The sequence below is a fragment of the Caretta caretta genome, chromosome 5 (assembly GCF_965140235.1).
Source record: "Caretta caretta isolate rCarCar2 chromosome 5, rCarCar1.hap1, whole genome shotgun sequence".
In the NCBI taxonomy this organism is placed as follows: Eukaryota; Metazoa; Chordata; order Testudines; family Cheloniidae; genus Caretta; species Caretta caretta.
In genome coordinates, this window is record NC_134210.1 from 131,693,732 (window position 1) to 131,709,576 (window position 15,845).

The 15,845-nt window shown below is 43.6% G+C and overlaps 1 protein-coding gene across 8 annotated transcripts in view; it reads left to right on the forward strand.

Annotated features, from left to right (window-relative positions):
• Window positions 1-15,845, forward strand: part of HOOK3 (hook microtubule tethering protein 3) — a 142,980-nt gene that overhangs the window by 109,941 nt on the left and 17,194 nt on the right. For 7 of the 8 annotated variants that reach the window (XR_007356890.2, XM_048851605.2, XM_048851604.2 and 4 more), the window contains 4 exons: window positions 3,470-3,552; window positions 7,766-7,866; window positions 12,684-12,788; window positions 13,064-13,135. Coding sequence is in view for 7 of the 8 variants with exons in the window: in XM_048851605.2 (XP_048707562.1) it covers window positions 3,470-3,552; window positions 7,766-7,866; window positions 12,684-12,788; window positions 13,064-13,135 (361 nt within the window). In the remaining variant the exon portion in view is untranslated. The remainder of the gene's footprint in view (window positions 1-3,469; window positions 3,553-7,765; window positions 7,867-12,683; window positions 12,789-13,063; window positions 13,136-15,845) is intronic. The other variant, XM_048851606.2, reaches the window with a different exon arrangement.

Below are 15,845 nucleotides of genomic sequence, written 5' to 3' on the forward strand. Positions count from 1 at the left end.
CAGGTGCTGTCGTAGTTCTTAATTGTAATGATGGCATCAACACAGACAACTCTCTGACACAACCTATCATAGAATATCAGGGTTGGAAGGGACCTCAGGAGGTCCTCTAGTCCAACACCCTGCTCAAAGCAGTACTGATCCCCAATTAAATCATCCCAGCCAGGGCTTTGTCAAGCCTGACCTTAAAAACTTCTAAGGAAGGTGATTCCACCACCTCCTAAGGTAACGCATTCCAGTGTTTCACCACCCTCCTAGTGAAAAAGTTTTTCCTATGTGACTATATACAAGAAATTCGCTGATCACCATGCTTACCTCCACAGATCCAGCAACCACCCAGACATACCAAAAAATCTGTTATCTGCAGCCAGGCATTCATATACCACAGACTTTGAAGAGAGAGTCTGAGCTACACACCTAAATACACTATAAACTGCCTTCACTAAACAAATACACTCCACCAGAGAAGTAGATCACAGAAGAGAATGGGCCAACCAAATACCCCAAGAGAACCTGTTTTATTACAGAAAAAAAACACATTGACTGCACATTCCTAGTTGTCACCTACCACCCCACACTGGAACCCGTACGGGATATCATCAAATGCTTACAACCCATGTTTGATAGGGACCACACCTTGAAAGAAATCTTTCCTGAACCCCCTCTTCTGGCCTTCAAACAACCCCCAGCCTTGCCAAGCTCATCATCAGAAGCAGCTCCCCACAGACCAGGACACACCAACTAACAGTGGCACCAGACCCTGCCAGAAAAACAGATGCAAAACTTGCAGACACACAGCAGGAGAGATATCATACCCACCATAACATAGCTTTCAAGATTCATGGATCCTACACATGCTTATCAGAACAGATGGTGTACCTCATCCAGTGCATCAAATACTCAGTAAGTATGTGGGTGACTCCACTCTTCAGTGGAGTCACGCAGGAAAAACGATAAAAAACAAAAACACCCTAATACCTGTGGGTGTACACTTTTCACAAAGTGATCACTCCGTATCTGATCTTTCAGTACTTGTCCTCAAAGGAAACCTGCACAGCACCTCCAAAAGTTGAGCCTGGGAACTTAAAATCATAACTTGGCTGAACACCAAAAACCATGAATTTAACAGGGACAGTGATTTTATGGGTCATTACAACAATCTGTAACACACCACACTGCCTGCTACCCTTCATGCATAACCGATCTAACTCCCAGTTGCCTACTTCATTTCAAGTGAGCACCTCCAAAATGCATTACCCCTTCTGCTTTAACAATCTGTCTCAACTTCTATTTAGCTCAGATACTCTGCTTCCTTCCCCAGAGCAGAAGAAGAGCTCTGTGTAGCTCAAAAACTTGTGCCTTCCACAAGCACAAGTTGGTCCAATAAAAGATATTACCCTCACCTACCTTGTCTCTCCCATATCCTGGAACCAACAGGGTTACAACACGACAAACAGAATAAAAGATAATATCTTAAAAATTTGATCATTTTGTTTTACCATTTACACACTTGTCTTAATTTTACACTTTTCTGAACTGCAGTTGTTACCTAAAGTTCTTCTTCAAGTGGTGGTCCCTACATGTATTCCATACGTATATGCGCATGCACACCATGTGCCTGAATCCAGAAATGTTTCTAGCAGTATCTGTTGACACGCACGTGCGTAGGGCATCCCCTTGTGTTCTCAGCCAAGGATATAATAGGGTGTGCGGGCCAATGTGTCTTCAGTTCCTTCTTACCACTGTGTGGCCCGAGTCACAACCCCTGTTCCTTCACACAGGACTCTCTCTCTTTCAACCCACAAGTGGGAGTTACATAATGCCACACTCAGATACTAATTCCACAAATGGGGTACCCCGTGGTGGGACCTCTTTTCCACTTGTGAGAACTTAAAGCTGTCCCTTTATTGTGCCGGGGGGCCATGGGAGAGGACTCGCAGGGCGACGCTCTTCTCCTCCCCTGGACAGGCAACCTCCGCTGTGCCTTTCCCCCCATTCCCCTCCTCCCACAAGTGTTACGCAAGATCCACTGGAACCGAACTACTGTAATACTCGTCACCCTATTCTGGCCCCATCAGTTTTGGTTCATGGATCTCCTCAGACTCTCCATCCACACACCACTCTGCCTCCAAACACTCCGGGATCTCCTCATACAGGATCAGTGCCGGCACCCCAATTTGATTTTTGGATGGGGCTCAAGGATAGACAGAGCATACTCCACTAAATCAGTGCATCCACCTACCTGTTTTCTGCCCCAAACCACATGCCTCCCACGCGGACAGGGTCCTGCATTCCCTCGACATCTGCCGTGTAAATGGCATTCTATCTCCACAGGACTTACTCCTTTTGCTCATTGCCAAAACTATTTGTGGACGTTGCCGACCGATCCAAGGGCCAAGCCCTCTCCTCCCAATGAATCAAATGGGTCTTCAGGTGCATCCACGAATCCTAGGTATGATCCAACATACCACCATCTGATGGAGTCACAGCCACTGTACATGAGCACAAGCAGCCACATTGGCCTGCCATGCAAACGTCTTGTGGCAAGACATCTGTCGTGCAGCAACCTGGTGCTCTGTCCACTCATTCACGTCGTACTACGCCATTGCACAAGCAGCGGCTACGGACACTGCTACGGGCCAAGCCGTACTGCAGACTGCACTTCCCATTGCATCCTCTCACCCACCTCCACACTGATTGCTGCTTGCTACTCACCCACATATGGAATAAGTGTAGGGACCATCGCTCGAAGAAGAAGAAGAGGAGGAGGTTACTTACCTGTACCTGGAGGTTCGTCAAGATGTGTGGTCCCTGTCTGTATTCCAGTACCTGCCGTCCGTTCCCTCTGCTGCGGACTGGACTGCACAGCCGTAAGAGGGGGTGCTGAAAAGGGGATGTGTGATCTGCGTCTCTTATACCTTTGGCTGCAAACACGTGTGGGTCAATCGACACTGCTAGAAATACATCCGGACTCCGGTGCGTGGTGTGCATGCCACCCACTTATGGAATACAAATAGGGACCCCACATCTTGAAGAACCTCCAGTTACAGGTAAGTAACCTCCTCACTTAATGACCTACTGGCTTACAAGAAGTGTATAGTCTCTATTTGGAGCATTGTGGGGGGTTAGCCAGTCTTTAATAATATCATAGCTGTCAAAATCATGTATTTCAAGCAGGCTTTGTACAGGTTATTGTAAATTATAAAGTAATTGTAGAATTTTGGACTCAGAATGGAGCTTTCTGATGTTACAACTGTGCATATACAGTAATGTTTTTTCTTCTGTTTTTTAAACAGTTCCATTCTTTGTTCATTGACATCACTCACCATGCCCTAGTGCCTCGCAGCCAAAAGTCAGCTTTGTTATAATTCCCTAGAATTGTAGAACCTGGAATTTTTTTTATTGCTTAATTTTCATTTGAGATGGAGAAGAGTGTTGGAACAATAATGTATCTTTTCACAATTTGTAACAGGGAGAAGCTGCATGAGGCTAACAATGAAATACAGAGGAAACGAGCTATTATTGAAGATTTGGAACCAAGATATAACAACAGTTGTGAGTTTTCCTCCATTAGAACACAGTCTTTACATTAAAAAGCTTGTATGTACGGAGGGTCTTTAATTAACAGGGAACTGTAAAACGTTGTAAAAAAATGGATTGTAAATTTTTAAGTGTTTTATTGATACAGAATTATAGGGAAGTCTGACAGTGGTAAGCAGATATTAATTCTTGCAGAGGAGACTATCAAGATTTACTGACCCAAAAGATACTGCTAATGTTTATAGAGAGGAAGCAGAGGTCACTTTACTAAAATCTTGATGCCCAGAGGAATGTCAAGTTAATACAGTTCTTTATTGGTCGTCATAACCTCAGTTATCCAAAATTGCTGTTATCTGAGATAGGCTCATATCTCTGGTATCTGTTACGTTAAAAATCCCTCCATGCTTATTAGCTCTCCCACAATATGCTGATACGTACTACATGTTGCGTCAACATGTGTTCAGATAGTAGACTGGAATGGTGCTGACAGAGTTGGAGGTTCAGAAAAATCATTACAGTAAATCTTTGGACGCTAGTTGGTCAATGAGAATGTGGCTTTGGACGAGTAGGCCAGTTTGGGATTTCACAGCAATACACCAAGGCCCAATTGAAAAGGACTCTAAATCATAGAATCATAGAATATCAGGGTTGGAAGGGACCCCAGAAGGTCATCTAGTCCAACCCCCTGCTCGAAGCAGGACCAATTCCCAGTTAAATCATCCCAGCCAGGGCTTTGTCAAGCCTGACCTTAAAAACCTCTAAGGAAGGAGATTCTACCACCTCCCTAGGTAATGCATTCCAGTGTTTCACCACCCTCTTAGTGAAAAAGTTTTTCCTAATATCCAATCTAAACCTCCCCCACTGCAACTTGAGACCATTACTCCTCGTTCTGTCATCTGCTACCATTGAGAACAGTCTAGAGCCATCCTCTTTGGAACCCCCTTTCAGGTAGTTGAAAGCAGCTATCAAATCCCCCCTCATTCTTCTCTTCTGCAGGCTAAACAATCCCAGCTCCCTCAGCCTCTCCTCATAAGTCATGTGTTCCAGACCCCTAATCATTTTTGTTGCCCTTCGCTGGACTCTCTCCAATTTATCCACATCCTTCTTGAAGTGTGGGGCCCAAAACTGGACACAGTACTCCAGATGAGGCCTCACCAATGTCGAATAGAGGGGAACGATCACGTCCCTCGATCTGCTCGCTATGCCCCTACTTATACATCCCAAAATGCCATTGGCCTTCTTGGCAACAAGGGCACACTGCTGACTCATATCCAGCTTCTCGTCCACTGTCACCCCTAGGTCCTTTTCCGCAGAACTGCTGCCTAGCCATTCGGTCCCTAGTCTGTAGCTGTGCATTGGGTTCTCCCGTCCTAAGTGCAGGACCCTGCACTTATCCTTATTGAACCTCATCAGATTTCTTTTGGCCCAATCCTCCAATTTGTCTAGGTCCTTCTGTATCCTATCCCTCCCCTCCAGTGTATCTACCACTCCTCCCAGTTTAGTATCATCCGCAAATTTGCTGAGAGTGCAATCCACACCATCCTCCAGATCATTTATGAAGATATTGAACAAAACCGGCCCCAGGACCGACCCTTGGGGCACTCCACTTGATACCGGCTGCCAACTAGATATGGAGCCATTGATCACTACCCTTTGAGCCCGTTGAAATGGTGTATTGCTTTTAGAAAAAAGGCAAATGTGTGCCGCCAGTACATTGAATAGGTTGGAAAAAAATAAGTGCCCCATCATCTTTCAAACAACAACGCCAGCATCTATCTGAAGGTGCCAGACAGGCTTTATTCATGAAAGGATCCTGTAAGATCTACATACTATTTTGTTCTGCATTAGTTTGACTGGGACACGTTCCTTAGTTTTTTATCTTCTATAATATAAGACATATGGCTGGGGGACTCTGATAATTCAAAGATGTGGTATTGACTAGTCAGGCCTTTGTAAGATGTCAGCCCACATAATCCTTATGCCCACTGTGTCTGAGCGAGGGCACATTGATAGGGGATGGGCACACTTATGCATCTGTGGGGATGGGAGGGAAAATAGGCAGTGGGAGTGAGTGGCAGATGACAATATAGGGTTGAAGGAGGAAGTGACATTTTTAAATGGCTGCCCCTTCCCTCCCTCTCCATCATGCACATTATTGAAGATTTGGAACCAAGATATAACAACAGTTGTGAGTTTTCCTCCATTAGAAAACTCACCGAGAAAAGCCAAGCTGCCATTTCAGCAACAGTTTTCTCTGATTTTTCTAGAGTAAAAGCCAATCTGGGAGCTGTTCAATATTACAAATTTGGTCTATCCATACAAGAGAAAAACTTAGCTCAAAAAGAGTTAAAGTTGAAAATGTTTTTCAGTGGAGTCCAATAACCGCACAAAATAATATTACACTTCACAAAAATTCCACACCTTAAAAATGATAAAATGTCTGGAAATAAAGAATATGGGGATTCAGCAACTTCCCCACTCGCTGAACCTCAATATTAAAGTATCTGACACCTTAAAGGGGCCTGATTTTTAGAGGGCAGGTACTTGGAATTTTTTCATAAAGGTGTCTCAAATTGAACACCCAAAAGCACTAGCAGCTTTTGAAAATCTTGGCCTAAGCTTTTATTTGGATAGGCCTAAATGCCATTTATGGAACCTTCTAAAGTTTTTGTACTTCAAGAGTTATCCTACTCTGAAGCGTCACAGTAACCTGGATTTGTGCAGGAAATGGCCCAACTTGATTATCATGCACATTGTGTAGAGAGTAATGGAGCTGCTTCTGCTGATGAAGTGAGCTGTAGCTCACGAAAGCTCATGCTCAAATAAATTGGTTAGTCTCTAAGGTGCCACAAGTACTCCTTTTCTTATTGTGTAGAGAGTTGTCACTTTGGATGGGCTATCACCAGCAGGAGAGTGAATTTGTGTGGGGGGGGTGGAGGGTGAGAAAACCTGGATTTGTGCTGGAAATGGCCCAACCTGATGATCACTTTAGATAAGCTATTACCAGCAGGACAGTGGGGTGGGAGGAGGTATTGTTTCATATTCTCTGTGTGTATATAAAGACTGCTGCAGTTTCCACGGTATGCATCCGATGAAGTGAGCTGTAGCTCACGAAAGCTCATGCTCAAATAAATTGGTTAGTCTCTAAGGTGCCACAAGTACTCCTTTTCTTTTTGCGAATACAGACTAACATGGCTGTTACTCTGAAACAGTAAAAACTGTGTCTGTAATTAAATTTTTTGGGTTCTTTTAACAGTCATGAGTGGAAACAACTGAAAATATCTAGGATTGTAGGGTAGAGTAAGAAGCAAAATTTTTAAAATAGATAATATAACCTTTCTGACTATCCCTTTCTGACTCTAGTAATGATCAGTAAAGTAGATCTTACTTTTTCCGGTCACATTCTCAGTGTCAGGCCAGGAGAGGATGTTGCAAGTAAGATAAATGGGAGTGAGTGCCACAACAAAGTGCTATTGCAAAACAGATTATCAGGAGTTATGCCTGATCTGAGATTCTCCAAGAACCAAACACTTTTGTCATGTACCATTTGATCAGGGATGACAAAATCAGTCTCTTCAGACAAGTCCTTGGACGAACGATAATCTATACGGATGCTGTTGGCTAGATATCCTCATAAATCAACCCATTCAAGTGTCTGTACAATGAAACTGTCCTGCTGGTCCATAAAACTTATTTATAAAATGTTAAAAATAATTTGTTACTTTTATGTCACATTTTTGGTGAAATTCTTCAGTGTTACCTTTGGGGGAATATGTACAGGGGTTTTTTCTCCTATAGATTTCTTTAACTTATATTTGCCTTAGGTGAATTATACTGCCACAATGTTTTGGAACATGTACTGCATTGCTAACCCTCACTTTTATGAATTAACAGTGAGTTGGCCAATAGTGGCATTAATGAAGGGCACTAGTTATCCCTTTAATTTTCCATATGCTCCAATAGTAACGTTGTCTACAGGTTAATTATTTCACTGGTGCATACAGTGGAGTAGAACACACTTGTTTCTCCCTACATGTGTTTCTGAGTTGTTGAATACTTAACCACTTTGTCTGCTGAATTAGTAGAACATTTTGCTATCCTGACTTGTGCTCTCCTTTACTGAAAAAATAAGTGCTAGCTATGGGTTTAATTTATATTTAAACATACAATATTAAAGTGTGTGTATTTTTAATATGACTTTTTTAAATGCGTTTCTCCCTACATGAAGCACTCAAAATTGAAGAATTACAAGAAGCTTTACGGAAAAAAGAGGAAGAAATGAAGCAAATGGAGGAACGATACAAAAAGTACTTGGAAAAGGCCAAGAGTGTAAGTGCATGGTGCTCTGAGCTGAGGTTTATGTTGCTCACCCCCTCTCTGTGGTAATGAAAATAAATAAAACAGATCTAACAATGTTAATCACCACAGGAAAGGAAGCTAATTAATGGGTTTTGTTGTAGTTTTCAGTTTGATACCAATATGCTACATAGTATTAAGTTTCTCTTCCTGCAGAAGCCTCTACCTCAAATTCATGGTTGTGAAAACCAACTTCCCACTGTCCCTGTTCACCTATCTGTCTTTTATACAAACACCAATCCCCCCATTGGAAGCACCATATTCATTTACACCAGTGGTTCACCCAGACCAGTATTCTGTCCTTGACAGTGACCAGCACCAGGTGGCACCTAGTAAGGTAACAATTTTGTGATAACCTGCCTCATGGGGAATCATAGAATATCAGGGTTGGAAGGGACCTCAGGAGGTCATCTAGTCCAACCCCCTGCTCAAAGCACGACCAATCCCCAAATAAATCATCCCAGCCAGGGCTTTGTCAAGCCTGACCTTAAAAACTTCTAAGGAAGGTGATTCCACCACCTCCCTAGGTAACGCATTCCAGTGTTTCACCACTCTCCTAGTGAAAAAGTTTTTCCTAATATCCAACCTAAACCTCCCCCACTGCAATTTGAGACCATTACTCCTTGTCCTGTCCTCTTCTACCACTGAGAATAGTCTAGAACCATCCTCTCTGGAACCACCTCTCAGGTAGTTGAAAGCAGCTATCAAATCCCCCCTCATTCTTCTCTTCTGCAGACTAAACAATCCCAGTTCCCTCAGCCTCTCCTCATAAGTCATGTGTTCCAGACCCCTTAATTATTTTTGTTGCCCTTCGCTGGACTCGCTCCAATTTATCCACATCCTTCTTGTAGTGTGGGGCCCAAAACTGGACACAGTACTCCAGATGAGGCCTCACCAATGTCGAATAGAGGGGAACGACCACGTCCCTCGATCTGCTGGCAATGCCCCTACTTATACATCCCAAAATGCCATTGGCCTTCTTGGCAACAAGGGCACATGGCTGACTCATATCCAGCTTCTCGTCCACTGTCACCCCTAGGTCCTTTTCTGCAGAACTGCTGCCTAGCCATTCGGTCCCTAGTCTATAGCTGTGCATTGGGTTCTTCCATCCTAAGTGCAGGACCCTGCACTTACCCTTACTGAACCTCATCAGATTTCTTTTGGCCCAATCCTCCAATTTGTCTAGGTCTTTCTGTATCCTATCCCTCCCCTCCAGCGTATCTACCACTCCTCCCAGTTTAGTATCATCTGCAAATTTGCTGAGAGTGCAATCCACACCATCCTCCAGATCATTTATGAAGATATTGAACAAAACCGGCCCCAGGACCAACCCCTGGGGCACTCCACTTGACACCGGCTGCCAACTAGACATGGAGCCATTGATCACTACCCGTTGAGCCCGACAATCTAGCCAACTTTCTACCCACCTTATAGTGCATTCATCCAGCCCATACTTCTTTAACTTGCTGACAAGAATACTGTGGGAGACCGTGTCAAAAGCTTTGCTAAAGTCAAGAAACAATACATCCACTGCTTTCCCTTCATCCACAGAACCAGTAATCTCATCATAGAAGGCGATTAGATTAGTCAGGCATGACCTTCCCTTGGTGAATCCATGCTGACTGTTCCTGATCACTTTCCTCTCCTCTAAGTGCTTCAGGATTGATTCTTTGAGGACCTGCTCCATGATTTTTCCAGGGACTGAGGTGAGGCTGACTGGCCTGTAGTTCACAGGATCCTCCTCCTTCCCTTTTTTAAAGATTGGCACTACATTAGCCTTTTTCCAGTCATCCGGGACTTCCCCTGTTCGCCACGAGTTTTCAAAGATAATGGCCAATGGCTCTGCAATCACAGCCGCCAATTCCTTCAGCACTCTCGGATGCAACTCGTCCGGCCCCATGGACTTGTGCACGTCCAGCTTTTCTAAATAGTCCCTAACCACCTCTTTCTCCACAGAGGGCTGGCCATCTATTCCCCATGTTGTGATGACCAGCGCAGCAGTCTGGGAGCTGACCTTGTTCGTGAAGACAGAGGCAAAAAAAGCATTGAGTACATTAGCTTTTTCCACATCCTCTGTCACTAGGTTGCCTCCCTCATTCATTAAGGGGCCTACACTTTCCTTGGCTTTCTTCTTGTTGCCAACATACCTGAAGAAACCCTTCTTGTTACTCTTGACATCTCTCGCTAGCTGCAGCTCCAGGTGCGATTTGGCCCTCCTGATTTCATTCCTACATGCCCGAGCAATATTTTTATACTCTTCCCTGGTCATATGTCCAACCTTCCACTTCTTGTAAGCTTCTTTTTTATGTTTAAGATCCGCTAGGATTTCACTGTTAAGCCAAGCTGGTCGCCTGCCATAAAGTTCTTTAAATTTCTTCCATAGTTCTTCCATAAAGTTGGAAAGTTCTTTCCAACTCTAGTCAGTTAGTGGGTTGGTTTATGTCTGAAGCTTAAGGGTTAATTTCCCTTTTTAATGTTTATTATGACAGCTATAACTGAGATATTCATAGAAATAGCTTATCCTACTAAGCTCTTTGCCTCAGTGAGTTCTATGGGTTAATTATGTATGCACGGTGTCAAAAAATAATTTGTCAGTTTTAATTTCTTTGGTCTCCCCTTCTTGATTTGAGAGGGTAAATAGGAGCACCCAACTGCCATTCTCTATGCCATTTATTCTTTTATATACCCCTTTATTGTGTCACCTTTTATTGATCTCTTCTCCAAATGAAGGATTTTTAGTACAGCCACATATGCAAGCTGTTCCATGCTTCTAATCACTTCTTTTCCCTTTTCTACCCCTTTTCTATTTTGCTATATCCTTTTCAAGGTGGGGTGCCCAAAACTGACGTAAAAAAATCAAAGTCTTCCTCAAGCCACAGATGTCTCATCAGGCTGATACAGTTTTATAGACATGTCAGTTTCCATAGCCAACAGTACACAAGGGACTGCTGTGGCCTTTTACTTTCCTAATCCTATAGATCAAGTACCCATTTTGCAGCTGGGTGAATTGGAGGCGGCCCTTCAGTGTGAGATCAAGCGAAACTCAAACCCACAACCTTTGGGTTTGTAACTGAGCACTTTAATCTCTCGGCCATCACCCCTTGTGAAGGTGTGGGTATGCCAGCAGTTTTATAATGGCAGTATGGTATTTTCACTATTATTTTCTTTCCTATTCTGAATACACCCTAACATCTTGTTAGTTTTTTTGCATCCACTGACAGATGTTTTCACTGAGCTGTTCGTGATGATGCCTAGGTCTTTTTCCTAAGTGAGAAGAATTAATTTAGAACCCATCCGTGAGTTTCTAGTCCATGACAGAAGTTTACCTCTCCTCTTTTGTGACTTAACAGCCTCTTGTAAAGGATCTCAAAGGCTTTTTGAAAGTCCAAATAAATTATATTTTTCACTTCTTCTTTATCCATTGTGTTACTGACTCTCTCAAAGCATTCTAACAAGTTAGAGGGGCAAGATTTTCGCTTTGCATAAGCTGTGCTGATTTGTCCTGTTCATAGCATGTTGATCCAAGAGTTTTATATAACACTAGCTTTAATTATTTTTCAACAAATTTATGCTTTTTGTGACTTCTGATATTTCCATGATCCTTCCCTAGTGCCTTTTTAAAAAATGGATACAGTGATTATACCCAGTGTAGTGGCTAGATTTAATGACTGAGTACACAGTATCTTCGTAACTCAGCCACTTCATTGTTAATTTCCTTCAGGACTCTTGCATGAATATCATCTATTAAAGGAAGTTTATTAAAACTTAAATGATGATTTTGTTCCAGCATACTCTATTTGACATTTCAGTGTCTGACATCACTTCATCCTCATTACCTATGCAAAGTTCTGAAGTAGGCAGAAGGCAGGAGGAGGAAGTGAAGTGGCTGTGTACATGCTAGCGCACACACACACGTTTACTGTTAAAAAGTTTCCAGCGACTTTCTTGGATGGAATTCGAAATCTAGGCCACTTGTTGGACTCTCTCTCTTGCTTTAGTTCAATTTTTATAGGTGTTCAAATGCTACTGTGGTAGGTGCCACATATGAACCTAGGGAGATATCGACCCATCAAACTTAATGGGGACTCTTCATCTCCCTGGCACTTCCCTCGGATTCCTGCTAATGGCTGCAGCAGAGCTACCGGGAGAAACTGACAATGGTGCTCCAAGTCCCTGAGTCATGGTCACCTTCCACCATTTCTTTCCAGTGAGAGGGAGTCTTTGAGTGCAGGGTGGAAAGTTGAGGGAAATATTTCCTGCATGTATCCCTTAGCACTGAGGAGAATGGCTTCAGGGACGGATACCCTTCACCCTCACTCTGTGACACTGGAAGCGGGAGAAGAACTAGTTCTCTCTGACTCTATATTCTTGAGTCCAAGACATCAAGCCTTCAAGCTTTTTGTTTTGATGGAGTCCTTTAAGAGACAGCAGAGAGCAGATGCTATGGCATCTCTTAAATAGGATTCAATTTACACCACCCTACATGGTGAAGTCAGGCAGTGGCAGGACGTTCACCACCACTGACTGACCTAGCAGGGTGGATGTGATTGGATGAAAGGATACAGCATCTTAGAATAGTGTGTTCTTCTCCCACTGTGTTGTGTTAAGTTTCTTAAAACCATCCCACATAGTTACAAGTACCTACTTTAAAAGACTTTAATGTTTCTTAAGACCTATCTTGGATGGTTATAATCCTTTGGCGCTTGGTGCCTTTTATGTTATCTAGATGTATTTAGTGAGATCACTTTGTGGTATTTATTTAAATGAACTGTTGTGTTTGCATCTTGCAGGTTATCCGTACTTTAGATCCTAAACAAAACCAGGGCACAGCTCCTGAGATTCAGGCTCTGAAAAATCAACTGCAGGAACGGGACCGAATGTTTCATTCATTAGAGGTAACAATCTGTATGTTTTCTCTTGGCTGTTCTAGGTTTTCCAGATTTTTTCCATGTTTGCTAGATATGCTCTAGGAATTGTTTTGGGGAAGTGCTTGGGCCTGTGTTACACAGGAGGTCAGACTAGATTATCACAATGGTCCCTTTTGGCCTTGGAATCTATGAATCCAGGCGTTTTGGGTTCAGGCAATGTCTGTCTAATACATATTATCCATTCTTGTCATACAGCTTTAAATGTATGGTCTTTTTGTTTTCTTTTTTTTTTTCTCCCCTAGAAAGAATATGAGAAAACAAAGACTCAAAGAGAGATGGAGGAGAAATTTATTGTGAGTGCCTGGTATAATATGGTAAGATGCTCCAAACTGTATTAGGATTACAATTGTCAGACTTTGTTGGTGGTGTCTGTGTGGCATTTATCATGAACCCTTTTCATTTAAGTACAATATAGTTGTTTGAACAGAAAAAAAAAAAAAACTGTCCTGTGTGCACACAGACAGATGAGTGAATTTGGCTCAGTAATCTATAAACAAGACAACACTAAAAAATATAAATAATTAAAGCATGTACCTGTATCTTGTAGCTATGCTTGCCATAACTTAAAGTGGACACACAAAATGCTGAAAGAGATCATGTTGATAACAGACATCAGGTTAAACATGAGTTCATAATATAAAAGTCAAGTTGGTTTTCCTTCCTTGATTGCTCACAACCTTCAGTGTATTTATTTATACTTCATTAAAATGTCTCTGAAAGAGGCTCTAGACACTGGTTATTGACTGTTATGGTCCCCTACCATGGCAGTTAGCCAAGTTATGCATATTTGGTTTTGTTAATCAGAAATGGTACAGACAGTTTCTCCACACATAGCAGAGAGAACCATATTTGAGAAAACCAAAGCGGAATTTAACCAGAGTACAGTAATGGTGGCTATATAGGTAAAAACAACACTCCCTCCTTCCAATACATGAAGCTGTCCCCTGGAGCATATAAAAGGAATATCAGGGGGAACATGCACAGAGCCAGCGCAAGGCTGATGCACTACTTCCGTCCTCAAAATACAGCATAAAGTAGGGCCACGTGCTTTGCCTAGCCCTTTGGACAGGGGGTATATTTCACCCTGAGTGAACCAGAGTTACCCATGACAGAGGGCATGGCCCCTTCAGAACCACTCTCCTGATAGATGGAATTTCTGATCCTTGTGGTATGTCGATGTCCCAGAAGGGAGCTTGAATCCCTCCCAGGTCCCTTCCCTTAAGATGCCTGGCAGCCAATATGCTCCCTCTCATGTTCATTAATTGGAAAGAAGAAACAATGCTCCACCACATCCTGTCTTGATTATTTGAACCTTTGGTGTGGGAAAGCAATTTCAGATGACTTTGCATAATTTCCTAATGTTATGCTTGCTTACTTGGAGATAAAACATCCCATTAACATTTAAAGGGACAATGACCACTTCAGTTTTTTTAAATTACATCACTTTGTATTTTTCCAGTCCCTGACAGATCACCTTTTAAACAGTGTGGTCTGAAATAGTTTTGTAAAAACTCCTTTATAGTTCTAAGGATTTTTCTGCTCCCCTGCACTATTCAAAAGGCTCTTATAGAGAATTACAGCACCAAACATCCTCGAGCACACTCACTTTCCCATCTTTTCTGTGCACGTGCTTGCCTGCTGCCGCTTGCCTTGTTCCCTGACTCGTCAATACCCTATTTGCAGGCCTAGGGAAGAATGTGCATGTGAACTCCCCCCAGAGCAGTGCAGCTGACCAGCAAACCAGTGAAAGGGTTTGTACATCAAATGCCCTCAGATTATCAAAGTCAACAAACTAGAAGGAGAAGACTCAGTCTGTTGTGACAGGAATTTTCTCTTCTGTGTGACATGAGCCTGAAAACTCTCTGTCATACAAGCATTCACAATTACCTATATATATCATGTTAATAGTTTAGATACAGCAGCTATGGGTAAGGATAAACAAATGAGTTCTCATTGCATGACATACTTGAATAGCAGTTCACACAGTCAAAGCAATTTACAGTTTGTGAAGACCAAGACTATAACAGGGTTCAAAAAAGAACTACCATATATATTCAATCGTAAGCTGGTTCATTTATAAGCCGACCCCCCGCGCCCCCCTTCCCCCCCCCCCCCCGGATGGATAAGTAAAAATGGAATTTTTATAATTCAGAGGTCGGCAAACTTTGGCTCCTGGGCCATCAGGATAAGCCGCTGGCAGGCAGAGACAGTTTGTTTACCTCAAGCGTCCGCAGGCACGGAGTAAACCTACGTAAACAAACTGTCCAGGTGCACCAGCTGCTTACCCTGACGGGCCGGGACAGCAACTGGTGGGGAAATTTGGGGGGGAGAGAAGCTGGGGGTCAGGGGAGTAACCCCTGTGACCACCCTCCACATGACCCTAGCCCGGGACCCCCACAATCTCCCCATCCCATCCCTTCCCACCTTAGCTGGGGCGGGCCAGGGGAGGATGTCTCTGGCCTGGCCGGAGTCGCTCTGGCAGGCCGAGCGACGTGGCTGCAGCCTGCTCCGGCGGGTGGGGCCGAGCGGCGTGGCTGCAGCCTGTCAGCCCTGGAGCTGCAGCTGCTTCGGAAGCTGGGGGGAGAGCAGCGTGGCCAGAAGCGGAGAGACTCTGGCCCCGCCTCTTCCCTTCTGGCTCTGCTGTCTGTGCTGCTCTGCTTGCCCCCTCTGTTGGGGGGAGGGGCTGTGTCCCCCTCTCTGCCCATTCATAAGCTGATCCCCTTCTCTGATGCTTCCCTTTTTTACTAAAAAATTCGGCTTATGAACAAGTATATACGGTAGATAAATTCATGGAAGATAGGTTCATCAATGGCTATTAGCCAGGATGGGCAGGGATGGTGTCCCTAGCCTCTGTTTGCCAGAAGCTGGGAATGGGCGACAGGGAATGGATCACTTGATGATTCCCTGTTCTGTTCATTCCCTCTGGGGCACCTGGCACTGGCCACTGTCAGAAGACAGGATACTGGGCTAGATGGACCTTTGGTCTGACCCAGTATGGCCGTTCTCATGTTCTTACAAACATCA